General features: G+C 44.1%; 2 protein-coding genes across 12 annotated transcripts in view; one reads left to right on the forward strand and one right to left on the reverse strand.

Moving 5' to 3' along the window:
* Positions 1-17,859, forward strand: part of ZNF528 (zinc finger protein 528) — a 51,717-nt gene extending 33,858 nt beyond the window's left edge. For 8 of the 11 annotated variants that reach the window (XM_009195158.3, XM_017952967.3, XM_009195155.4 and 5 more), the window contains 3 exons: positions 5,000-5,126; positions 5,918-6,046; positions 14,598-17,859. In XM_009195158.3, coding sequence (XP_009193422.2) covers positions 5,015-5,126; positions 5,918-6,046; positions 14,598-16,216 — 1,860 coding nt within the window. In that variant the 5' untranslated portion in view covers positions 5,000-5,014 and the 3' untranslated portion in view covers positions 16,217-17,859. The other 3 variants (XM_031660195.1, XM_021930397.2, XM_009195159.3) reach the window with 3 other exon arrangements.
* Positions 17,860-24,879: 7,020 nt separating this feature from the next.
* Positions 24,880-25,439, reverse strand: LOC101004901 (developmental pluripotency-associated 5 protein-like). The gene has a single exon (XM_021930411.2). The coding sequence runs from the start codon at positions 25,293-25,295 to the stop codon at positions 25,032-25,034; it is 264 nt and encodes an 87-aa protein (XP_021786103.1). The 5' UTR covers positions 25,296-25,439; the 3' UTR covers positions 24,880-25,031.
* Positions 25,440-26,412: the final 973 nt, after the last annotated feature.

Below are 26,412 nucleotides of genomic sequence, written 5' to 3' on the forward strand. Positions count from 1 at the left end.
GCCTATCTATTGTTGAATTTGTGTCTCCATGGAGATAAAATGGTCTGTGGCTTCCTATTCCTGTATCTTGCTGATAGGACTCTTTGAGTATACTTGTAGATTTCATACACAGGTCTGGAATGTCTTTTAGTTAGATGCCTTGTAGATTTACTAAGGGAGATGTAGGATGTTTCTTTGTGTGTATGTCATTGTATAAATAGTGCTGCTAACGAAGGAAACTTGTTTTCAATATATTGTTCTTGGTTAATATGCTAAGATTGCATTCTTTTTCTTGATTACAGTCATGTCATTCATTAGTATTAACAGATCCAGCTCTTTTCTGTCACTTTTTCTTTCTACCTTGTCCCTCTGCTTCTTGTCTCTGCTCAGGCATCCCGTGTAGTGAGGATTGGCTACAGCGTAGACCAGCCCCCTTTTCCATCTCTTAAAGTAGAGGAAATCTATTCCATGTTTACTGCTAATTAAGATCTTTCATGAGATGTTCTTGCTTAATATCATGAGGGGTTTTTCTTGTTTTGTTTTCCAGTTTGGTTTTGGCTTGATTTTTTTTTTTTTTTCCCGAGACGGAGTGTCGCTCTGTCACCCAGACTGGAGTGCAGTGGCCGGATCTCAGCTCACTGCAAGCTCCACCTCCCGGGTTCATGCCATTCTCCTGCCTCAGCCTCCTGAGCAGCTGGGACTACAGGCACCTGCCACCTCGCCTGGCTAGTGTTTTGTATTTTTAGTAGAGACGGGGTTTCACCGTTTTAGCCAGGATGGTCTCGATCTCCTGACCTCGTGATCCGCCCGTCTTGGCCTCCCAAAGTGCTGGGATTACAGACTTGAGCCACTGCACCCAGCCTTTTTTTTTTTTTTTTTTTTTTTTTTTTGAGACAGAGTCTCTCTGTCACCCAGACTCAAGTGCAGTGGCACAATCTCAACTCACTTCACCTCCACCTCCTAGGCTTAAGCAATTACCATGCCTCAGCCTATGAAGTAGCTTGGATTACAGGTGTGTGCCACCACATTCGGCTAATTTTTGTATTTGTAGGAGAGACGTAGTTTTGCCATGTTGGCTAGGTTGGTCTCGAATTCCTGACCTCATGTGATCTGCCTGCCTCTGCCTTCCAACGTGCTTATTGATATGAGCCACTGCGTCTGGCCAATATCGAGTAATTTCTTTTTTCTTTTTTTTTGAGTCAGAGTCTCACTCTGTCACACAGGCTGGAGGGCAGTGGTGCGATCTCGGCTCATTGTAAGCTCTGCCTCCGAGGTTCATGCCATTCTCCTGCCTCAGCCTCCCAACCATCTGGGACTACAGGCACCTGACACCACGCCCGGCTAATTTTTTGTATTTTTAGTAGAGGCGGGGTTTCACTGTGTGAGCCAGGATGGTCTTGATCTCCTGACCTCGTGATCCACCTGCCTCAGCCTCCCAAAGTGCTGGGATTACGGGCATGAGCCACCACTCCCAGCCATATCTAGTAATTTCTTAAGGTATAGGGTGCTGAGGTATTTTCTTTGCCCTTAATATGTCAACTTAATATACTAATTTCCTGTAACATACCACCTTTTCATTAATGGAATAAATTAGTAAATTTCATTGAATTTTGTTAATATCTAAATAACAATATTTTAATGGACCAATCTATATTTATAGGCCAGAAGCAGTGACGTGTGCCTATAATCCTAGCTTCTTGGGGGAGCTGAGGCGGGAGGATCCATTCAGCCCAAGTTTGAAACTATTCTGGACAACCTAGTGAGACCCTGTCTGAAATTTAAAAAATATTGTATTTTTGAATATGGATATTCAGTAGAGATTGGAGTTCAAGTTTCTGTGGTTTTACGTGGTCTCCCATTTTTAATCACCTACCATATGTTTATAAACTAAATTGGTACAATTTATACATTTTTATTGTTACAAACATGCTGAAATACACGTTAGGAAAAATAGTACTTACAAGTAGGCACAGTAGTGCATGCCTTTAGTTTCCCACTTGGGAGACTGACGAGGAAGGATCCTTTGACGCCAGGAGTTCAAGGTTGTGGTGCACTATGAATAGCCACTGCCATCCAATTTGGACACTGTATTGAGACCCTGTGTCTAAAAATTGCAAACCAAACTATTGATGAAAAATATCATGTAAAAAATAGGTCACTGGGGCTGGGTGCAGTGGCTCATGCCTGTAATCCCAGCACTTCGGGAGGCCGAGGTGGGTGGATCAAAAGGTCAGGAGTTTGAAACCAGCGTGGCCAACATAGTGAAACCCCGTCTCTACTAAAAGTACAAAAATTAGCCAGGTGTGGTGGCGCGTGCCTGTAGTCCCGTCTACATGGGCAGCTGAGGTAGGAGAATCGCTTGAACCTAGGAGGCGGAGTTTGTAGTGGTGAGCCGAGATCGCGCCACTGCACTCCAGCCTGGGCAACAGGGCAAGACTCCATCTCACAAAAAAAAAAAATAGGTCAGAGAGACAACTCCTCTTATTTCAGCTGATGTAAGTGTATATGTGTACTAATGTATATGAGTGTTAGTGTGTATAAGTGTGTACATGTGGTGTGTGGATGAGTGCACAGATGAGCAAGCCTATGATTTTTATGAATGGCATGTCGTCATTTTATATAAATTTTATATTTTTTAATGAGTTCAGATTACGTCTTAAGTATTTACCAGGTTCAAATTTTTCTATACTATCATGCTAATGAGCTGATAGCTATAAGAATAAGAATGTAGCCGGGCGCGGTGGCTCAAGCCTGTAATCCCAGCACTTTGGGAGGCTGAGACGGGCGGATCACAAGGTCAGGAGATCGAGACCATCCTGGCTAACACGGTGAAACCCCGTCTCTACTAAAAAATACAAAAAACTAGCTGGGCGAGGTGGCGGGCGCCTGTGGTCCCAGCTACTCCAGAGGCTGAGGCAGGAGAATGGCGTAAACCCGGGAGGCGGAGCTTGCAGTGAGCTGAGATCCGGCCACTGCACTCCAGCCTGGGCGACAGAGCCAGACTCAGTCTCACAAAAAAAAAAAAAAAAAAAAAAAAAAGAATAAGAATGTATTCTGGGGACATATAATATATTATATATACGCAGAGATAATGACCTTTTAGGCAGTTTGGTGTTTTTAATCCTTGAACTTATTTTAAGTTTGCTGAATTAGGTAAATGTCAATTTTCTTTTGATGCTATCTGTTACTTAACTGTTTGATTCTTTAGGTTTGGTTCTAATGTCCAGACACCTGGGATCGGGTGCTTACACTGCCATTTTTAGTCCTGACTCCTGGGGGGAGTTTCCTAGAATATATGTGAAAGAGTTGTCTCTTCAGTAAGATAGGAACAGACCATTCTTTCTTTTTTTTTTGTTTTTTTTAGATGGAGTCTTGCTCTGTCACCCATTCTGGAGTGCAGTGGCGAGATCTTGGCTCACTGCAACCTCCACCTCCCAGGTTCATGCAATTCTCCTGCCTCAGCCTCCCAAGTAGCTGGGATTACAGGTGTGTGCTACCACACCCAGCTAATTTTTGTATTTTTAGCAGAGACTGAGTTTCACCATGTTGGCCAGGATGCTCTCAATCTCTTGACCTTGTGATCCGCCTGCCTTGTGATCCTCCAGTTCATGTAAAGCATTTAGAATAGTGCCTATCACATGGGAAATGTTCCATTCAGCCATTGCTATTGTTATCACAGCTTTCAGATTTTGACCATTTTTTATTTTATTTATTTGTTTTTTTGAGTCAGAGTGTTACTCTTGTCTGTTGCCCAGGCTGGAGTGCAGTGGCATGATCTCAGCTCACTGCAGACTCCGTCTCCCAGGTTCAAGAGATTCTCCTGTCTCAGCCTCCTGAGTAGCTAGGATTACAGGCTCTCACCACCACACCTGGCTAAGTTTTTTCTATTTTTAGTAGAGACAGGGTTTTACCATGTTGGCCAGGCTGGTCTCGAACTCCTGACATCAGGTGATCCACCTGCCTTGGCCTCCCAAAGTGCTGGGATTACAGGCATGAGCCACTGTACCTGGCCAAGATTTTGTCCATTCTTAAAAACTACAGTAGGTTGGAGCCGGGCATGGTGGCTGACATCTGTAATCCCAGCAATTTGGGAGGCCAAGGCGGGCAGATCAGGAGGTCAAGAGATCGAGACCATCCTGGCCAACGTGGTGAAACCCCATCTCTACTAAAAATACAAAAAATTAGCCGGTCGTGGTGGCAGGTACGTGTAATCCCAGCTACATGGGAGGCTGAGGCAGGAGAATCACTTGAACCTGGGAGGTGGAGGTTGCAGTGAGCCGATATCACGCCATTGCACTCCAGCCTGGGCAAAAAGAGCAAAACACCGTCTCAAACAAACAAACAAACAAACCCAAAACTACAGTAGGTTGTAGGTTGGGTGCGGTGGCTCATCCCTGTCTCAGGACTTTGGGAGGCCAAGGTGGGAGGATGGCTTGAGCTTAGGAGCTCAAGACCAGCCTGGGCAACATGGTGAGACACCATATTTATTAAAAAATACAAAAATAAGCCAGGCATGGTGTCATGAGCCTGTAGTCCTGGCTACTCCAGAGGCTGAGGTTGGAGGATCACTTGCATTTGGGAGGCAGAGGTTGCAGTGAGTCAAGATTGTGCCACTGCACTCCAGTGGGTGACAGAGTGACACCCTGTCTCAGAAAAAATACAGAACCACTGTAGACATCGTGATCTCTGAAGACACCACTTGAATTGCATCTCAGGTAGATACTGGATATCACTTGGTATCTAAAAGCACCTAACACTCCTATAGAGATCACCCTGGATTAAATTTTTGTTTGTATTGTTCAAAAATGAGACATCTACACTGATTTAAAGAATGCCTTAATTTCTTATGGAGAAGTATAATAAAACAACAATTACACAGAACTGGCTCAAGCATACCTTAATGTGGATTTTTCACAGTGCTCACATCAGTGGAGTCAATCCTTAACAACTGTCTTCCCGTTCTGTGTGACAGTGAGTACTGCCTGCATACCCTGTTGCTGAAATGTGGATTTTCTTTTAGGGACCCTTGAAATTCATGGACGTGGCTATAGAATTCTCTCAGGAGGAGTGGAAATGCCTGGAGCCTGCTCAGAGGACTTTATACAGGGACGTGATGTTGGAGAACTATAGGAACCTGGTCTCCCTGGGTGAGGATAATGTCGCTTCAGAAGCTGGGATCTGCCCTGGTGGATCTCTGCCTTGGTGTCGTGTGTGCCTCTTGGAAGCTCCTGCATTGCTTGACTGAGATTGAAACCTCGTTGACTCAGAATTGAAAAGCTCTATTACACTTTCTGGACTTGAAATGTCCCCTTTTTTCAGGTGTTCTCCTCCCTTCACGATTCATCATTGGTGGCACCAGGGCTGAAGTATGCATGAAACCTTATGACAAACTTTAAAAATATCCAATTTCCTGTTTTCTAGCCCTGTGCTTTTGATTCTGTAGTTCTTGGAAGGGGGATCTATGTCTGCATGTTACAATATTCCCTAAGCGCTCAGAAAGAGGCAGTCAGTAGATGAATTTGTGAAATACTTTTTTTTTTTTTTTTTTTTGTGACGGAGTCTCGCTCTATCGCCCAGGCTGGAGTGCAGTGGCCGGATGTCGGCTCACTGCAAGCTCCGCCTCCCGGGTTTATGCCATTCTCCTGCCTCAGCCTCCTGAATAGCTGGGACTACAGGCGCCCGCCACCTCGCCCGGCTAGTTTTTTGTGTTTTTTAGTAGAGACAGGGTTTCACCGTGTTAGCCAGGATGGTCTCGATCTCCTGACCTTGTGATCTGCCCGTCTTGGCCTCCCAAAGTGCTGGGATTACAGGCTTGAGCCACCGCGCCCGGCCTAAATACTATTTTTGACTTATTAGTAATATCCTCTCTCCTCCCTAAATATAGAGCTTGGACTTGGGAGATGCCACAGCACACATTTATTCTTTCTTTTGTAATTAGGAATCTGTCTGCCTGACCTGAGTGTTATCTCCACGTTAGAGCAAAAGAAAGATCCCTGGATTCTGCAGAGGGAAGAGAAAATAGCAAACAATCCAGATGGCAGGGAATGCATCAAAGGTGTGAACACAGGTGAGAGCTCGGGTGGGCAGAGTGGAGGCCCCATATTTTTTATTTTTTGAGACAGGGTCTCACTCTGTCATCCATACTAGAGTAGTGGCAATCATAGCTCACTGCAGCCTTGAATTCCTGGACTTAAGGGATCCCCCTGGCTTGCTCTTCCAAAGTGTTGGGATTACAGCCAGGAGCCACTGTGCCCTGCAAAGCCACCCTATTACATAGTATTTGGGAAACTCCCTGCAAATGGGAGAATTCTGTGGGAAAACAAAAGTTGAAATCTTGTGAGTTCTGAACAGATATTTTTCTTTATTTTCCTATTTCTTCTTGGAGATAGGATCTCTCTTGGGTCGCCCAGGCCAGAGTGTAGTGGCGCGATTACGGCTTGCTGCATCCTGGACTTCCTGGGCTTAAGTGATTCTCCCACCTCAGCCTCCTGAATAGCTGGGACTACAGGTGTACACCACCATGCCTGGCTAATTTTTTGTATTTTCTGTGGAGATGGGGTTTCACCATGTTACCCAGGCTGGTCTTGAACTCCTGGGCTCAAGCAGTCTGCCTGCCTCAGCTTCCGAAAGTGTTGGGATTATAGGTGTGAGCCACTGTAACCAGCAAAGTGTGTTGTTTAATGGACACATATTTGTGGATCTTTAAATTTTTCTTCTTTTGTCTGGGCACGGTGTCTCATGCCTGTAATCCCAGCACTTTGGGAGGCCGAGGCAGGCAGATCACTTAAGGCTAGGAGTTCAAGACCAGTCTGGCCAATATGGTGAAACGCTGCCTCTGCTAAAATAACAAAAATCAACTGGGTGTGGTGGCAGGTGCCTGTAATCCCAGCTACTCAGGAGGCTCAGGCAGGAGAATCGCTGGAATCCAGGAGGCAGAGGTTGCAGTGAGCCAAGATTACGCCATGGCACCCTGGCTTGGGTGATGGAGTGAGACCCTGTCTCAAAAAAAAAAAAATACATTTTTTTTCTTTTGTTAATTTCAACATTACATGCCTCCACCTCCGGAGTAGCTGGGATTACAGCCGTGCACCGCCACGCCTGGCTAATTTTTGTACTTTGAATAGAGATGGGATTCTTCCATGTTGGGCAGGCTGGTCTCGGACTCCTGGCCTTATGTGATTATCCTCCCTTAGCCTCCCAAAGTGCTTGGGATTACAGGTGTGAGCCACTTCACCCAGCCCAAAACATTCTATTTTAAATGTTAACAGCTTATCTTTGATTAGGTACCCAAAGCTCTGCTTAACAACTGTGTTCTCGCTTTCTGTTATTACTGGCAGAAATTAATCCTATATATTTTATGTTCCCATTAACATATGTTTTTAATGCTGTTTAAATGAGAGTGGTTTCTTTTTTTTTTTTTTTGAGATGGAGTCTCCTTCTATCTCCCAGGCTGATCTCGGCTCATTACAGCCTCTGCCTCCCTGGTCCAAGTGATTCTCCTGCCTCAGCCTCCTGAGTAGCTGGGATTACAGGCACCCATCCCCATCCCCAGCTAATTTTTCTATTTTTAGTAGAGACAGGTTTTTTCCATGTTTGCCAGGCTGCTCTCCAATTCCTGACCTCAAGTGATCCACCTGCCTTGGCCTCCCAAAGTGCTGGAATTACAGGCATGAGCCACTGTACCTGGCCTGATTGTGTCTTTTAAATTGTAGGAAAGAATTAAAAGTCAAGTTACAAATGAAATGTGCAACAATACATGTTTCTGTATTTGATCATTTGTTGACCTTTTATGATGAGCTTCTTATTTTTATTTTTAGGGGATGGAGTTTCTCTCTGTTGCCCAGGCTGGCATGCAATGGGAGGATCTTGGCTCACTGCAACCTCTGCCTCCTGGGTTCAAGTGATTCTCCTGCCACAGCCGCCCGAGTAGCTGGGATTACAGACACCATGCCCAGCTAGTTTTTGTATTTTTAGGAGAAACGGGGTTTCACCATGTTGGCCAGGCTCGTCTCGAGCTCCTGACCTCAGGTGATCCACCCACCTCGGCCTCCCAAATTGCTGGGATTACAGGCATGAGCCACCGCGCCCTACCTATGATGACCTTTATATTTTCGTTTGGGTTAAAGATACTATCCAGAGTGCTTTCATTTCATCTTGAATCCTCGTTTCAGCATTTCTTCTTGGACAGGTCTAGAATACTAATTAACTTCCTCAGGCTTTCTTTAGGAAAGTCTAAAATTCACCTTTATTTTTGCAGGTAAGATTTGCTAAGTGTAATATTCTTCATTGCTGTTTTGCCTGTTTTTCTTTAAGCACTGTCGGTATGTCACCTCACTGCCTTCTAGCCTGAAGATGTCTGCTGGAAAATACATATAATCTGACAGTTTCCTATTGTCTGACAAGTCTCTTTTTTGTTGCTACTGTCAATATTTTGTCTTTGTCTTTTTTTGACTTTTGATAATTACTTTATAGTATGTCTCTGTGTGAATGTATTTGGGTTAATTTTAGTAGAATGGTCAAGTTTCTCTTTCTTTTTTTGAGATGGCGTTTCACTCTTGTTGCCCAGGCTGGAGTGCAATGGCATGATATTGGCTCACTGCAACCTCCCCCTCCTGGGTTTAAGCGATTCTCCTCCATCAGCCTCACAGGTAGCTGGGATTACAGGCACCTGCCATGATAGTCTCTTTTTCATGCATTGTTTTCCTGATTTCATTTAGTTGTCTATCTCATTTATGTTTTAGCTCGTTAAGCATCTTAAGACAGTTGCTTTCGGCTGGGTGCGGTGGCTCAAGCCTGTAATCCCAGCACTTTGGAAGGCCGAGGCGGGCGGATCACGAGGTCAGGAGATCAAGACCATCCTGGCGAACACGGTGAAACCCCGTCTCTACTAAAAATACAAAAAAAAAAAAAAAAAATTAGCCGGGTGTGGTGGCGGGCGCCTGTAGTCCCAGCTTCTAGGGAGGCTGAGGCAGGAGAATGGCTTGAACCCGAGAGGCGGCAGAACTTGCACCATTGCACTCCAGCCTGGGTGACAGAGTGAGACTCTGTCTCAAAAAAAAAAAAAGTTGCTTTCAGTTTGTCAAGTAATCAGAAAGCTGCCTTTTTCTAGGTCGGGTTTGTGGAAAAAAATTTTTTTTAATTATAATTTTAGCCATATTTCCATGTCCTTATGTAGGCCTTGTAATTTTTGTTTTAGGTTTGCTAAAACAACCACTTCTTCTAGTTCTTTTTTTTTTTTTTTTTTTCTTGTTTGACACAGAGTCTTTGTTGCCCAGACTGGAGTGCAGTGGTGTGATCTTGGCTCACTTCAACCTCCACCTCCCAGATTCAAGTAATTGTCTTGTCTCAGCCTCCTGAGTAGCTGAGACTCTGGGCGCACACCACCACGCCTGGCTAATTTTTGTATTTTTAGTAGAGACGGGGTTTCACCTTATTGGTCAGGCTGGTCTCGAACTCCTGACCTCAGGTGATCCACTCATCTCAGCCTCCAAAAGTCCTGGGATTATAGACATCAGCCACCATGCCCAGCCAGGTCTCTAACTACTGACCTCAAGTTGTCCAGCCTGCCTTGGTTTCCCAAAGTGCTGGGATTACAGGCATGAGCCACTGCACTGACTGTTCCAGTTCTTTTGTCTAAGAATTGTACAGGGTGAGACCTTTACAAATCAACCTGTTGTAAAGGATGTGGGTGCCACCTGCATGGACCTTGGGGGGCTGAACAAAGGGAGCAAACGTGGGAATAAAAGACAAAAACAATAGAGTATATTTGGAAGAAAAGGTCAGGGGGCTCCTTGCTTCTAGTAAACAAGGGCCCTGAGCTTTAGAGCCCTTCACAATTTATTGGGTAAAGGATAGAGGGAGAAGGGGGTGGTGGTTGTCAGTCAGTGGCTTGATTTACAGCAGGCTTACAAGACTGCATTCTTTAAACAATAGGCTCAAGATGTCCCAGTAGATAATGAGCACAGCACCAGGGAATGATTGCTTTCAGCAAACCTTCTGGTGGCAGGCGCAGTCATGAGTTTGCCCACATCCTGCATTCATGATAAATAGTTTGCTGTTTGGTCATAAAGCCTCCAGTGGAATGCTGAGTTGGTCATGTCTCTCGGGCCATCGGCTCCCTATGTCTTCCCCTTTGTGTTTATGTATTACTGTTACAGATTTATCTAAGCATTGGCCTACCTAAAAGTTCTATTGGAAATAGGGGGTAGGGAGAATAAACAAAAGCAAAGGTTTCTGTAGCTGTAGCCAGGAGGCATGTCTCTGCTGAAGCATTTGCTCTACAAGCCATAATTCTTCTTCAGCCTCTTAATTGCCATGGGGAATTTAAGGAAGACTCTCCTTGCAGGGTTTGGTAAAGATGTGTAAGTTGATAGGTGGCAATACCTAGCATTGGGTGTAGCCAATTAATATCTCCTAGTAATTGTTGAAAATCATTTAAAGTCTATAATGTGTCTTTACCAAGAACTGTTTTCTGAGGCCGTACACTCCTCTCTGTAACAATATTTCCTTCATAATGGTATGGGGAAGTTATTTGCACTTTCTCTGGAACAATTTTGGGATTCCATTTAACAAGAGCTTGCATTACATCTCTGAATAATTGATGTAAAATTTGATCTGTAGGAGCGGCCAAAAGAATATCATCCATAAAATGAATGATATACGCAGTGGGAAACATATTTTGAGGCTCCTCTAATGCTCTTCCCACAAAATGCTGACATAATGTAGGACTGTTAAGCAAGCCTTGAAGTAAAACTTTCCATTGATAGCAAGAAACAGGTTCTCTATGATTAACAGAAGGCACAGAGAAGGCAAATTGAGGCTTATCCTTCTCGTGTAATGGTAAAGAAACAATCCTTGAAATCTATTACTACAGGAGGCCAATCTGTGGCTGCCGGGGAAGTTAAAACCCTGCTGGAATGCACCCATTGGTTTAATTTGTGCATTAATAACTCTCAAATCATGCAGCAATCACCATCTTCCAGACTTTTTTGGAACAAATACTGGTGAATTCCAGGGACTGACTGCTGTATATGTCCTGCGTTCAATTGTTCTTTTACCAGCAGTTGAAGTCAATCTAGCTTCTCCTGTGTTAAGGGCCATCGGTCCACCTACACAGGTTTGTCACTAAGCCAGTCTAATGGTAAGGCAGTGGGTGGAGGAGAAATATCAATGACCCCTGTCAGAAATCCTGACGTCCTAGCCCTTTTCTGTTTTTCCAGTTACTGATAACGGATTAGGGTTTCCTTGCAGGAATTTCCCTAAGCCTTTTCTACTCTGATATCCCATGTCCTTCAACATTTTAAATCCTGGGTTACCAAAGTTTTCATTCGTAAGTCTCTCATCCCATGCTGTAAGTCTTGACCCTGTAAATTGATGGCTGTATTTGCAACATAAGGCTGGAAAGTACGTGCTTGTCCATCCGGACCAAGACAAGGTAAAATCTCAGCACTCTGTTGAACACTTTTAGCTGCTCCTACTCCCACTAGGGATGTGGAGGTTAGTCTCAGAGACCATGCTGGGTGCCAGTCTTTACTGGATATTACTGACACATCAGCTCTTGTGTCCATTCACCCATACAATTTCTTTCCTTTAATTTGTACTACGCAGGTGGGTCTGTTAGAGGCTGTGGGTTGGGATAGATTTCCCATGTAATTGTGCTCCCAAAGCCTTTATTTCCTCGTTTCTCGTTTTGTGAAGACAGGTGTAATTTGCAGGGACTAAGCAATAGCTGAGCAGTATATTCTCCCGGTTCAAAAACCCAAAGATCTTATAACATTAAAACTACTTGAATTTCTCCTTCATAATCGGAGTCAATCAGTCCTGGGACTACAGTGATGCCTTGCAAGTTAAGGTGGCTTTTGCCTAAAATTAGTCCCATGTATCCTGTTGGTAAATGTCCCCAAATGCCAGTGGGAATTTTGGTAGGTTTGTCTCCACCAACTACTGTTATTTCTCTGACTGGGAGATCTAATCCTGTACTTCCTAGTGTTTCTGGGGTGAGGGAATCAATGTTTCTCCTGGGACCCACCCCTGAAATGGGGTTGTGGTCTGAACTAAGAATGACCTCATTGTTTGAGGTGCCTGGGTCCAGGCCCCCTTCTTGTTTCCCAACCTGGGGGGGCGGGGTGCCATTCTGATGAAACCTTGAGTGGCACTGATTAGCCCAGTGATTTCGTTTGTTACAGTGAGGACAGAGTCCTGCCGTTTTTTCCACTGGAGGGGGGCACTGCATTGTAAGGTCCTTTCTGTCCTGAAATCTGGCGGCATTCCTTTTTTCAATGTCTGGTTTTTCTGCAGGTATAACATTTTTCCACTTTAGGGTTTGATCCTTTGCTGCTGTTAGATTTGTCAAGTACTAAATTAGCCATGCTTCAGCTAACATTGAAGAGCGATGAAGCTCAGTTCCTACATCCTGACAAGCTCTGAGAAAATTTCCCACATTTTTTGTACACTTTACAGGTGCCAGTGCACATTTACAATCCATGTTTGCCTTCTCAAAAGCTAAAGTTAAGGTTAACATTTCGGCAGCAGCAGTGTGAGGAATTTGACGCTTCACTGCCTCTTGTAATCTTGCAAGAAATTGCGCATAGGGCTCCTACAACCCTTGCATGATATGCAAAAAGGATTGTACTGGGACTCCCGCTTCTGGAATTGTGACCCATATGCACTTAGCAGCTTGTGAACACTGCTGATAAGCAGGATCTGGGAGTGCCATTTAATGTTCCAGGTCTGAATAAGGGTCATTACCCAATAGCATATCCTCTGTAATGTCTCCTTGACAAGCGGCAAGATTCTGTCTAGCTTGGTCTGCACAGTTCTTGCTAGTTTAAATTCCATGTCAGATATGCACTAGCAGACAAGTTTGAGCCAAATATTTTACATCAAAAAGTAGAAGGCACATAGCACCGAGTACGGATTCTAGCAATCCTAAAGTGAGTGAGTTCAGTATTCCATTATTAACTACAGTCGTTTTTAATTCCTTCAACAACTAAACTCTAGCAGGGTGTTTTCATGAATAAACTGGTGCAGATTGGATCAGGCCTTATGGAAATAGGAAAAGTGCAAGGTCCTAAGGGCTCTCCAGCTGTGGCAGCAGAGTGTAAAATTCTTTGTACTGGGGTCTCTATTTCTGCTCCCAAAGGAAGTGGTACAGTTGTTCCTGCAACTGGAGGGGGCGGTAAAAAACAATTTTTATCTTCCCTCTCATGTTTTTTATTTTCAATTGGATCTGTGGGTGGGACAACAGATTCAGATTTTTAGACTCAACCTGCTGCCCAGCAGAATAATGAGATAATGGCAGAACAGTACAAACTAGACTCCACGTGGAGAAGACAGAAGAATCAACTTTAAGACCTTTATGATGAGCCTTTTTTAATCCTTCTGCTCTGTCCTAGGTTTCCACATCAAGAGCGCCTGCCTGTGGAAACCATGGGTTATGCATAATAGTCTCCTACAGAGGCTTAATGTCTGTGAATTAACCTGAGCTCCAGACTGTCTCAATAGATTAAACAACTACACATAGTGTTTTTCTTCAGCAGACAAATTCTGCCCCATGTTACCCTGATTCAGAAAACTTACCGTTCCCAGTACTTTAGAGCAGTGACCTTGTATCGCGCTTAGTACCTCTTTAGGGCACTGACCTTATATCTGCTGCCAGCATACTCATCCAGGGTTCTGCGTTCACCTTGTCAATTTCAGTTCCTCTGCTCCAGCAGAACCTTCTTTGTGTCCTCAAAGTCCTGTGTTTGGAGGCCACTTGTAGACATCCTTGGAGTCCCTGTTCTGGGTCACCAGTTGCCACCTGCACAGACCTTGGGGGACTGAACAAAGGGCGCAAATGTGGGAATAAAAGACAAAGGAGTATATTTGGAAGAAGGGGTTGGGGGCTCCTGGCTTCTATTAAACAAGGACCCTGAGCTTTAGAGCCCTTTGCATTTTATTGGGTAAAGGAGATAGGGAAAGGGGGGTGGTGATTATTGGTCAGCGGCTTAATTTGCAGCAGGCTTGCAATACTGCATTCTTCAAACAATAGGCTCTAGATGTCCCAGTAGATAATTGCAATGAGCACGGCACCAGGGAGTGATTGCCTTCAGCAAATCTTCTGGTGGCAGGTACAGTCGTGAGTTTGCCCACATCCTGCATTCATGATAAACAGTTTGCTGTTTGATCATATATTCTCCAGTGGAATGCTGAGTTGGTCACATCTCTTGGGCCTTTAGCTTCCTACATGTGGGAACACTCAGTCCTTTTCTGGGGATGTGATTTTTCTGGTTTGTGGAAGTACCATTATTAATGTCTATGCAGCTGCTCTCGGCTTTCTGATTTTCCCTAAGAGGCTCATCCCTGCTTCTTCCCAGAAGCTTTCAGTTTCTGTTGTATTTCTCTGCTCATAATCTCTTTCAGATTTACCCATAATTCTCTTGACTCCTGCAGATTCCCCACTGCTCCAGTGCATCACCTCAGTTCCTTCTGTTTTCTGCACTGCCGGCATGATATACACAATATGCTGAAACTCCTACCAATGTCTGAGTTAGGTGAGGCAGAATCTGGACCCTCTGTCAGACACTAAAGATGCCATTATCATGGGTTGAAGTTCCATTCTTTTCTTTCTGTTTTAGAGAGGAGCTCTAAATTGGGAAGTAATGCAGGAAACAAGCCTTGTAAAAGTCAACTTGGATTCACTTCTCAGTTACATCTGAATGATCTGCAGCTATTTGAAGCTGAAAGGAAAATTTCTGGGTCTAAGCATATTGAAAAACTCATCAGTGACAACTTCTCAGTTTCACTGCTTGAAAAAATTTCTTCCAGTGTCAAATCCCACCTTTTAAATAAACATAGAAATAATTTTGATGATGCTCCATTACTTCCACAAGAACAGAAAGCACACATTAGGGAAAAAGCTTATAAATGTAATGAGCTTGGCCAAGTCTTTAGAGCATCTGCAAGCCTTTCTAACCATCAAGTAATCCGTAATGCAGATAATCCTTACCAGTGCAATGAATGTGGCAAGGTCTTTAGTTGCAGTTCAAAGCTTGTGATACATCGAAGAATGCATACTGGAGAGAAGCCTTACAAATGTCATGAATGTGGCAAGCTCTTTAGTAGCAATTCAAACCTTTCACAACATCAAAGAATTCATACTGGAGAGAAACCTTACAAATGTCATGAATGTGACAAGGTCTTTCGAAGCAGTTCAAAACTTGCACAACATCAAAGAATTCATACAGGAGAGAAGCCTTACAAATGTCATGAATGTGACAAGGTCTTCAATCAAATTGCACACCTTGTACGACATGAAAAAATTCATACTGGAGAGAAACCTTACAGTTGTAATAAATGTGGCAAGGTCTTTAGTCGCCATTCATATCTAGCAGAACATCAAACAGTTCATACTGGTGAGAAACCTTACAAATGTAAAGAATGTGGCAAAGCATTTTCAGTGCGGTCCAGCCTCATAACCCATCAGCTAATTCACACTGGAAGGAAACCTTACAAATGTAAAGAATGTGACAAGGTGTTTGGGCGCAAGTGTTTACTGACCTCTCATCAGAGAATTCATACTAGAGAGAGACCTTACGGATGCAATCAGTGTGGCAAGATCTTTAGTCAGAAATCAGACCTTATACGACATCGAAAAATTCATACTGATGAGAAACCTTACAAATGTAATAAATGTGGCACAGCGTTTAGAGAGTTTTCAGACCTTACTGCCCATTTTCTAATCCATAGTGGAGAGAAACCTTACGAATGTAAAGAATGTGGCAAAGTCTTCAGGTACAAGTCTTCTCTAACCAGTCATCGTAGAATTCATACTGGAGAGAAGCCTTACAAATGTAACAAATGTGGCAAGGTCTTCAGTCGGAGTTCAAACCTCGTATGCCATCAGAAAATTCATACAGGAGAGAAGCCTTACAAATGTAATGAATGTGGCAAGGTCTTTAATCAAGCGTCATACCTTACAAGACATCAAATAATTCATACTGGAGAGAGGCCTTACAGATGTAATAAATGTGGCAAAGCATTTCGAGGGTGTTCAGGCCTTACTGCCCATCTTGCAATCCATACTGAGAAGAAATCTCATGAGTGTAAAGAATGTGGCAAGATCTTCACTCACAAGTCTTCCCTCACCAATCACCATAGAATTCATATTGGAGAGAAGCCTTACAAATGCACCCTGTGCATTAAGGTCTTTAGTCACAATTCTGACCTTGCACAGCATCAGAGAATTCATTCATGAGAGTCCCTACAAACTGTGTATGGCAAACCATCATCATGAATTCTAGCATTAATCAACATCAGAGAGTCCATACTAACTGGAAATCATAAATTAAATGTGTGTGACACAGGCTTTATCAAGGCCTGCCAAATCACTAGACATCACCACATCACTGTGGAGGGTGAAACCACACAGATGGATTGTGTGTACTCGGGTCATTATTCAAGGACAATTACTATGGAACACAGATAGGATTTACACATGAAGGAACTCAATCTCTAGTTCTCTGATACTAATCTATGATATTGCATTCTGCAGAATAATGCTAAGTCAACGTATGTTGATTCTCATGACATGATGTATATCAAAGGTGCAACGGTATGTAAATGACCAGTTTTATTCAGGCTACAAAAAATTCAATTATTTGGGGTCCGTAGAAAAGGCTACTTTATGACTTTAAAATCTCTTCACGTGCCTTCCATACAGGCCATTCACTGTGGTTCCTGGGAAAGAATTAGTAGGATGACAGGACTGAATTCATTAGCTGAGGATTATTTCTATCCAGTTTCCTGATGAAGAAGGACATTGCCTTTTCAGATTAAATATTGTCTGATTTAGAGAGCATGGAGAGGTGGGCAGAGTAACATAAAACTCTGATGACCATCATCATACTGTTGCAGTCAACACACTTTCTCCCGACCTAAGTGCACAGTGCTTCAGTTGCCACCAACTGACCATGAAATAGAGTATGCCGTGATCTTAAGGCATGGGTTATTAATGGGAAGAGAGTAATAGGTTGCTAGTGTCTGATTATATAGTAGAAATAATGCAAGGAAAAAGGTAGACGCTTTCTCCGTTGAATAGCAGTAGCTGCTGTTTAGCAAAGACTAATGAGAAATAGTTTGTTTTTTTTTTTTTTCCCCGAGATAGTGTCTCACTCTGTTGCCAAGGCTGGAGTGTAGTGGTGTGTTCTTGGGTCACTGCACCCTCCGCCTCCTGGGTTCAAGCAATCCTTCTGCCTTAGCCTCCTAAGTAGCTGAGACTACAGGTGTGTGCCACCACACCCAGTTCATTTTTGTATTTTTTGTAGAGACAGGGTTTACCATGTTGGCCAAGCAGGTCTCCAACTCCTGACCTCAAGTGATACGTTCACCTCAGCCTCCCAAAGTGCTGGGATTACAGGCATGAGCCATTGCGCCCAGCCTCATTTTTGAAATGGAAGAAAGAACAGATATCACAGTTGAGCGTTTAATCAAAATGACCAGATCAGCATATTCTTTTTTTATATGACACAGAGTCTCACCCTTGTCACCCAGGCTGGAGTGTGGTGGCACAATCTCGGCTCACTACAACCTCTGCCTCCCTGTTTCAAGCAATTCTGTCTCAGCCTCCCAAGTAGCTGGGATTACAGGTGCGTATTTTTAGTAGAGATGGGGTTTCACCATGTTGGCCACGCTGGTCTCAAACTCCTGACCTCAGGTGATCCATCCGCCTCAGCCGGAAAGTGCTGGGATTACAGGCATGAGCCACCGCGCCCGGCCGCCCAGATCAGCATATTCTTGAGTAGGATTCACATTTAGTTCTTGGCATTATAAGTTGCAACTGTTTGATTTAGAATGTATGTAGCTCTCATGTTTGTACTAATAAAGTTTCATTTTTCCTAAGTGAGTGAATCATGTCTTTCCTACCATCATAATTTCATCCCACCTCAGGAAGATGGATACTTGCACACAGTAGTGCACCATTGGGATTTTAAGATTGGAGCATCCAGAGCAAGTTTTCTGGTTGTGAAATGAAACAACATGTCCTTTGGGTACATATCCTTAGGTAAATGTGAATATGAGCAATCATATTTAGTACTTGAATGATTGTGTCTGTACTCTGCCCTAGAATGCTTCTGTGGGTACAGTGAAAATCCCATAGCAGTGCAATTCCAGCATCCTATACCCTCAAATGTGTTCATCGCCCTTGGCGAATGTTCGCTGTATCATATTTCTATGTGCCTTTTTCTTGTGTGCCAAATTAGACCCATGGCACACACTTTCATTTTTATGAAGCAAAAATACAAATATGACAAATATGAGATAAAAATGTGGGGATAAGGTTAAAAATAGTGTAACAATCTCTTTTTTGTTCTTGTGCTCAGTGACATAATTTGAAATTATTAATGTTCATAAATTTCCTCGTAAGGGTGGACACACAGAAGGGAATTGTGTTTTGCTTTGTTTGGTATTTTAACTTGGAACTTCATATATTCACCCTCACAACCTTTGTGGTAATTTGAACTTTTGCCCACTCCACCAGAACCTTGAAAAAAATGTTTTTAAAAATTTGAGGCAAAGTCTCTTGCACAGGCTGGAGTGCAGTGGCACAATTAGGGTTCACTGCAGCCTCAACCTCCCCGGCTCAAGTGATCCTCCTACCTTAGCCTCATGAATAGCTGTGACTGCAGGCGCACACCAGCACACCCAGCTAATTTTGGGTTGTTTTTCGTTAAAGAGGTTTCACAATGTTGCCCAGCTGGACTGCAACTCTTGGGCTCAAATCACCTCAGCTTCCCAAAGTGTTAGGATTACAGGCGTGAGCCATGCACCTGGCCTCCACTAGAACTTGTTTGACGTCCACCTAAGGTTTGACTTGGATATTGGGAATGATGATGCTATATACTGAAGTGGTCTGAGAATGTTTATTACATAATAAGGCTTTCTGAGGAAAGCAGCTTAGACTTCCCCAGTTGGTCCAAAAATGTCATGAAAGAACTGGGATAGGTGACTACTTTGGGTGTTATGATTGTTGAAGGGTAAGGCTGGGGTTTGGGTACATACTTGTGGTTTGAACTTCCACCCGGTGCCAAATGAGGGAGCACTTCTTGGTTGGGAAAGACCCCAGTTTTCTTGGTGGTGATAGCTGGTTACATTCCTCTTGGCTGGACATGTAGGTTTCACTGCACCTGTGATTATTGAAAATGCTTGTGAATTACTGTTTAGTAAAGTGTCTAATGAAGTTGCCTGAGATATATTTTACCCTAGTTCCATGAAAATTATTGTAGAAAAGTGTTTATTATAAAATCAGTATTTGTTCAAATATTTATTGATATATATTTATTATACAATAGATAAGATTTTACTAGAAGAGCATTTTGCCAAAAGCTGTGGAAATGTCGTTGTCAGATTATGGTATGAAGCAATTTTTTTAGGGCTGAGTGGGGTGGCTCACACCTGTAATCTCAGCACTTCGAGAGGCCAAGGTGGGAAAAATCACTTGAGCCCAGAAGTTGAAGACCAGCCTGGGCAACAGAGCAAAAGCTCGTGTCTACAAGGCCAAAAGCAATGGGTGGGTGCTTGTGGTTATTGAACTTGGCATTTAGGGGATGCCATGCATTGATTAACAGATCCCAGGGTTATGAGCTGCAGTTCTGTGAGTTGGGACAGCATTCATTGGGATAACGAAAGAGCCTAATCTCTCTTAAAGTGTTACAATGGCCATTCTTAGTTACTTTCAAAATCTTTTTTTGAGGAATAAAACTCAGGCTTCAAAAGGTGCAGGCGGATCTCGAACTCCCCTCACCCAAACTCGTATCTGGGTTTGTCTGTTCTCCTCCATCCCAGTAGCTGGGACACCGGTATCACCTGCATGACTGAGTTTTCTTGCTTTAGACAGGGGACTGCATTGTGGAGATGGTCTCGATCTCCTGACCTCGTGATCCACCCGTCTCGGCCTCCCAAAGTGCTGGGATTACAGGCTTGAGCCACCGCGCCCGGCCACTAAAAATCTTTTTTATAAATTGCAGCCCAGATTCCTTGTTTAATACATTTCTTCAGTGTCTTACTTGAGTGAAAATTTAGAGGCCACATGTTGTGTGGAAAGAAAATGTTGTGACATTAGTATGCAACACAAGACAATTGGAAGTACAAACTAGGTTTCCTGTAAATATGAAAAAGGAAAAAAGTGCTTTTACTATGTTAGAAGAATTAAAATCACATGAAGTGATTTCAGTCTTTCTGTTGTGATTCGGATGTTTTAGCTATTTTAGATTTCGGGGTTTGGGGTTTTTTGTTTGTTTCATTGCCTTTCTACATAATTGGATAACTTTGTTAGTATCTGCAGAATGCCTTGATTAGGAAATGTGTTAACCCTGTGTGTCGATTTGGTATAATTTCATATTGCTTTCAGTAGAATCTTCCAATAAATGTACATTGTATATGCGTCTGTATTTGGTGTCTTTGGTTTCCTTCATCAGCATTTTTTAGTTTTAACATAACTGTTCTGTGAATATTTTGACACGTATTTCTTTGACCTTTTTTTTTTTTTTTTGAGACACAATCTCACTTTTGCCCTGGCTGGGGTACATTGGTGTGATCTTGGCTCACTGCAACCTCTGTCTCCTGAGTTCAACCAATTCTCTTCCCTCAGCCTCCCAATTAGCTGGGATTACGGGCACGCACCATCACTGCGGCTAATCTTTGTATTTTTAGTAGAGATGGGGTTTCACCATGTTGGCCAGGCTGGTCTCAAACTCCTGACCTCAAGTGATCTGCCCGCCTTGGCCTCCCAAAGTGCTGGAATTACAGTCATGTTCCTCCATGCCCGGCTGACCTATATTTTTAATGGAGCAATCATACATGGTATTTTATTTTTAATATCAGCTTTCATGTGTAAATTGCTAGTGTACAGAAATATGCAAGATTATTATTTTTTTTGAGACAAGGTCTTACTCTGTCACCAGGGTATAGTGCAGTGGAACGATGTCAGCTAAGTGGAACCTGTGTCCTGCAGCCTTAAGTGATCCTCCCACCCCTGCTGCCCGAGTAGCTGAGACTGCAGGTGCGTGCCACCATGGCCTGCTAATTTTCGTGTTTTGTAGAGACAGGGTTTTGCCGTGTTACCCAGGCTGGTCTCAAACTCCTGCACTCAAGTGATCTACCTGCCTTGGCCTTTCAAAGTGCTGGGATTACAGGCGTGAGCTGCCATGCCTGGTTGATGAAATATACAAGATTGCTGTATGTTGATCTTACACCTTGCCACCTTTACATTTTTCTTGTTTAGAGATTTTTGTAGATTTTTTGGAATTTTCTTTTTTATTTTTATTATTTTTTTTTTTTTGAGATGGAGTCTCCGCTCTGACACCCAGGCTGGAGTGCAGTGGCCGGATCTCAGCTCACTGCAAGCTCCCCCTCCCGGGTTCACGCCATTCTCCTGCCTCAGCCTCCCGAGTAGCTGGGACTACAGGCGCCTGCCACCTCGCCCGGCTAAGTTTTTTTTTGTATTTTTAGTAGAGACGGGGTTTCACTGTGTTAGCCAGGATGGTCTCGATCTCCTGACCTCGTGATCCGCCTGCCTCGGCCTCCCAAAGTGCTGGGATTACAGGCTTGAGCCACCGCGCCCGGCTGGAATTTTCTACATAAAATTATTTCATCAGATTCTTACTGCTACCACACAGTGATTGGCTTAAAACAAAGATTTATTCTTTCACAATTCTGTAGGTCACATATCTAATATGGGTCCACAGTTCCGTGATTCTTCATGAATCTCCAGGGAAGAATTTATTTTCTTACCCTTTATAGGTTCCAGAGGCCACTTACATCCTCTGACTCATAGTTCACTTCCTCCATGTTTTTTTCTGAGACGGAGTTTCACTCTTGTGTCCCTGGATGAAGTGCAGTGGCATGATCTTGGCTTACTGCAACTTCCACCTCCCCGATTCAAGCGATTCTCTTCCTCAGCCTCCCGAGTAGCTGGGACTACAAGCACACCCAGATAATGTTTTGTATTTTTAGTAGAGACAGGGTTTCATCATGTTAACCTGAAGGGGTGGCCTTCCCCTCCACACCTGTGGGCGTTTCTCATTAGGTGGAACAAGAGACTTGAGAAAAGAAATGAGACACAGGGACAAAGTATAGAGAAAGAAAAAGTGGGCCCAGGGGACCGGCACTCAGCTTACAGAGGACCCACGCCGGCACCGGTCTCTGAGTTCCCTTAGTATTTATTGATAATTATCTTTACCATCTTAAAGATAAGGGAGTGGCTGGACAATAGGATCATTGTAGGGAGGAAATCAGCAGTAAGACATAGGAACAAAAATCTCTGTGACATGAATTAAGTTTAAAGGAAAATACAGCCTTGAGATGCATGGCGCAAACATCTCCACAAACCTTTCAGCGCATTGTTTCGCCTCTCATATGGGGAGAAACTCTGGCCAACACCTAGCTTCCTAGGCAGAGGTCCCTACCTTTGGCCGTGGTAACACGCACGCATGTCCCTGTAGTTGAAATACCTATGAGAATGGTGATGACTTTTTAACCAGCAAGCCGCTGCCTTCAGGCACTTGTTTTAACAAAGACACACATCCTGCACAGCCCAAAATCCATTAAACCTTGAGTCACCATACAGCGCATAGTCTCTTTTGCACGACAAGGTTGGGGATAGGGTCAGCTAGATTACTGTGCATCTCAAATATAGAATAAAATGGAGTCTCTTATGTCTACTTCTTTCTATAGACACAGCACAGGCTGATTCTCTTCTTTTCCCCACATTAACCAGGATGGTCTCGGATCTCTTGACCTTGTGATCCGGGCCTCACTTCAGCCTCCCAAAGTGCTGGATTACAGGCATGAGCCACGCTGCCCCGCCTGCTTCCTTCTTTTTTTTGAGACAGAGTCTCACGGTCGCCCAGGCTGGAGTGCAGGCATGGATTCTCACTGCAAGCCTCCCTGGTTCACGTATTCTGCCTCAGCCTCCCGAGAAGTTGACTACAGGGCGCCTCACTGGCTCAAGCTAGTTTTTTTTAGGATGGTGAGACGGGTTTCACCAGAAAGTTAGCTAGGATGGTTCCTGATCTCCTGACTGGTAGATCCTACTACTGGCCTCCTGGAAGTGCCATGGGATTACAGGCGTGGAGCTTCACTCAGCCAGGCCTGCTTCTGTTTTATCCTTTGTTTTTTTGTTTTGTTTTTTTTTTTTGAGGATTTGAGTCTCTGGCTTGTCGCCTTCTTAGGTTCAGCTCCACTGCAGTCTACCCTGGTTCACGCCGCATTCTCCTGCCTCAGCCTCCCGAGTAGCTGGGACTACAGGCTCTCGCCACTCCTCGCCTGCCAGCTTTGTATTTTTAGTGGAGACGGGTTCTCACCATGTTAGCTTCCATGCTGGGATGGTGAGCCTGACCCTGACCTCGCGGATCCCACTGCCCTGGCCTCCCAAAGTGCTGGGATTACAGGTTTGAGCCACCTACCCGCCTCTATCTTTAAAGGCTAGATAAATTGGTTTTATCCTTCTATTTGCAAATAGATCACTCACTGTCCCTCAGGGTCTACCTGCATCCTTCTTGATATTGAACCTTTTGTGGTTCTAGTTCACTTTGACCATATAATCATGATAATGTCTATCTAAAGATCCTTAACTAGACCACATTTGCAAACTCCTTTGATATATATATCCAGTAAATACATAAATATAGGATGAGGATATGAAAACATATCCAGTAACAGGTTAAGGGATGACCTGTGCAACCATCATATTTTCTGAGAGTACACTATTTTTTTCTCCTGTCCTCGCTTCAATTCTCCTTCCTCATTGCTACTCTACACAGTGATTGGCTTAAAGAAGAAAATGGCCTTCTTACAAATTCTTGTAGGTAACATACCTAATGGGTCCACAGTTCTGGTGATTCCTCTTGAATCTCCCAAGGTGCCATGACACAGGGCCCTAGACACTACATCCAGCCCGTGACTTTAATCTCCTTTCCTTTTATTTCCCACTGGCTGGAACTTCTTTCATACTGTGTAGAATAGGTAGGATAAGAGTGGACTTCCCTTTGCCTCATCCCTCTACCCCTGGGAGAATCTTTGCGTCTTTCACTAGAATGTATGATGGTCCCATGGACCAGGGTGGATCTTGAGCTGAGGAAATGTCCCATGATACTGTTCTCTTCATACAGATCTGCAGTCCTCTGTTTTGAAAATAATCCTTTTATTATAACCTTCAAAAAGGAGTATTCATAAGACTTAGAATTACAAGAAAACTCCAGGATAGATGGTTTTTCTTTCTTCTTCTTTCTCTCTCTTTTCTCTCTCTTTTTCTCTCTCTCTCTCTCTCTCTCTCTTCTTTCTTTCTTTCTTTTTGAGATCTTGAGTCTCATTTTGTTGAGGCAGTGGCTGGATCTCAGCTCACTGCAGCTCTGTTCTCCTGCTGGTTCACGCCGATTCTCCTGTCTCAGCCTCCCGAGAAGTTGACTACAGGCGCTCACGATCATACTCAAGGTTTTTTGCATTTTGTGAGACGGGTTTCACCCAGAGTTAGCTTGTGATGGTCTCAATCTCCTGACCCCTGTGATCCTACTCTGTCTCACCTCCCAAAGTGCTGATTCAGGCTTGAGCCATCATACTCTGCCCTCTTCTTTCTTTCTTTTTCTTTCTTTTATTTATTTCTTTCTTCTTTCCCCCTTTTGAGATTTTGTTCTTGTTGTTCAGGCTTGAGGCAATGGCACATCTGGCTCACCTCTGCCTCCCAGGTTCTAGTGATTTTCCTACCTCAGCCTCCCAAGTAGCTGGGATTACAGGCATGCACCACCACACCCAGCTAATTTTTTTTTTATTTTTAGTAGACGGGGTTTCTCCATGTTGTTCAGGCTGCTCCCAAGCTCCCAACCTCAGGTGATCCACCTGCCTCAGCCTCCCAAAGTGCTGGATAACAGGCATGAGCCATGGCACCCAGTGTTTTTTTTTTAATTTTAATTCATCAGGCTGGAGCAGAGTTTAAACCAAGCTGGAGTTACCATTCCAGCTCTGGCCACAACCTGATCTCTACATCTTGGCCTTCTTTGCATTGGCTGGAAGCTGGCTCACTTCACCCAAGGGCCTAGTTCAACCGCAGTCATGCTTTCCGCAAGTTTGAGCATCCCTCGCTCCTGGTGCTGGCAATGCCACTCAGTCATGGACTGGAGCATCCACTTGGTCCGGCACTTGCACAAATAGAAGCCGTAAACGACAACCTCGGTGAGGTCTGAAGACTCCAGAGCCTTCAGCATGAGCATGATCTTGCTCACCTGCTCGATGTAAGGGATTTGAGATCCTTCCGGGCCGAACATGGCTTCCAGCAGCCGCATCTGGACCAGGAGCACCTCTGGATCTTTCAAATCCTCAGGAAGTTTCACCCATGGCAGGGTATTTCTACGTCTGGGATTGTTCCCACCTTGTAACCCTCACAACAAAAACTATGGTCCTGCGCGAGCCGGGCCTAAGCGTTCATCAGAATTTTCAATTCCCACCAAATGTATGAAGATTACAATTTCTCCACAACCTTGCTTGTGAAGCAGGTTCACTGCACACTGGTTACCAATGTGTCTGAGTTGAGTGAGAGATCTTCCCGTGCACACACAGTAAGTTATAGGAAGTGAATTTCTTACTTACAGATTGGCAGCAAGGGACAACAGATGCCTGGGGTTCGTGCATGCTGCTCCCGAAGGTTCAGGAAAACCACCCAGTGCAGATTCAGTCTCTGTGTGTGCTCCACTTGCATCCCAGCTGAGGGAGGCTGGAAGGCAGCCCAGCCCAAGTTTCATGCTCCAGGGATGTATGGTGCGTTTGCCTAAAACAATGAAGGGCATCTTGTTCTGGGGGGACTGGAACAGATCCTGCCCTTCTCTGGTCAGGGTGAACAGGATCCTGTTCTTCCTCTCAGGATGTTGCTTTTCTAGAACATTCTATATTCATTCTTTTGAACTACAAGTGAGAAGTCAGACACAACTGGGCCAGTTCAACCCCACTTGAGTGCTGTCTTGCAGTCTCCCCACCAACTCAGTATCCCCTTTAATAAAGCTAGTCCATTCACGTCTGCACTGACCTTCCTGGATCTGGAAGAAGAGGCTGGTCTCAGGAGACTGAAGTAACACCTTGACTGGCAGAATCTCAGTGCAACATCATTGAGGTACAGCCAGTCGCATTTCACTAGGCTCAAGAGGATTGCTGCCTCCAGCAGGATAACCAGGCCTGCCTGGAGCAGTGCCATAGTCCAGGATCCCAGTGACCGAGGTGAGGAGTTGCTATTCAGGTCAAATAAATTTTCTTCAGGTGACCCCACTGTCTCCAGCCAATAGTCCTGCTTGTGGGTCTTATGTATTTGTGTTTCAAAAATACTTGAGGTCCTGATGTGGGATTCTTACCTCCTGTGCACAGTGACTCATGCCTATAATTTGAGTACTTTGGGAGTGTAGACAGAAGGAT

This window comes from Papio anubis, chromosome 20 (assembly GCF_008728515.1).
Source record: "Papio anubis isolate 15944 chromosome 20, Panubis1.0, whole genome shotgun sequence".
Taxonomy (NCBI): Eukaryota; Metazoa; Chordata; class Mammalia; order Primates; family Cercopithecidae; genus Papio; species Papio anubis.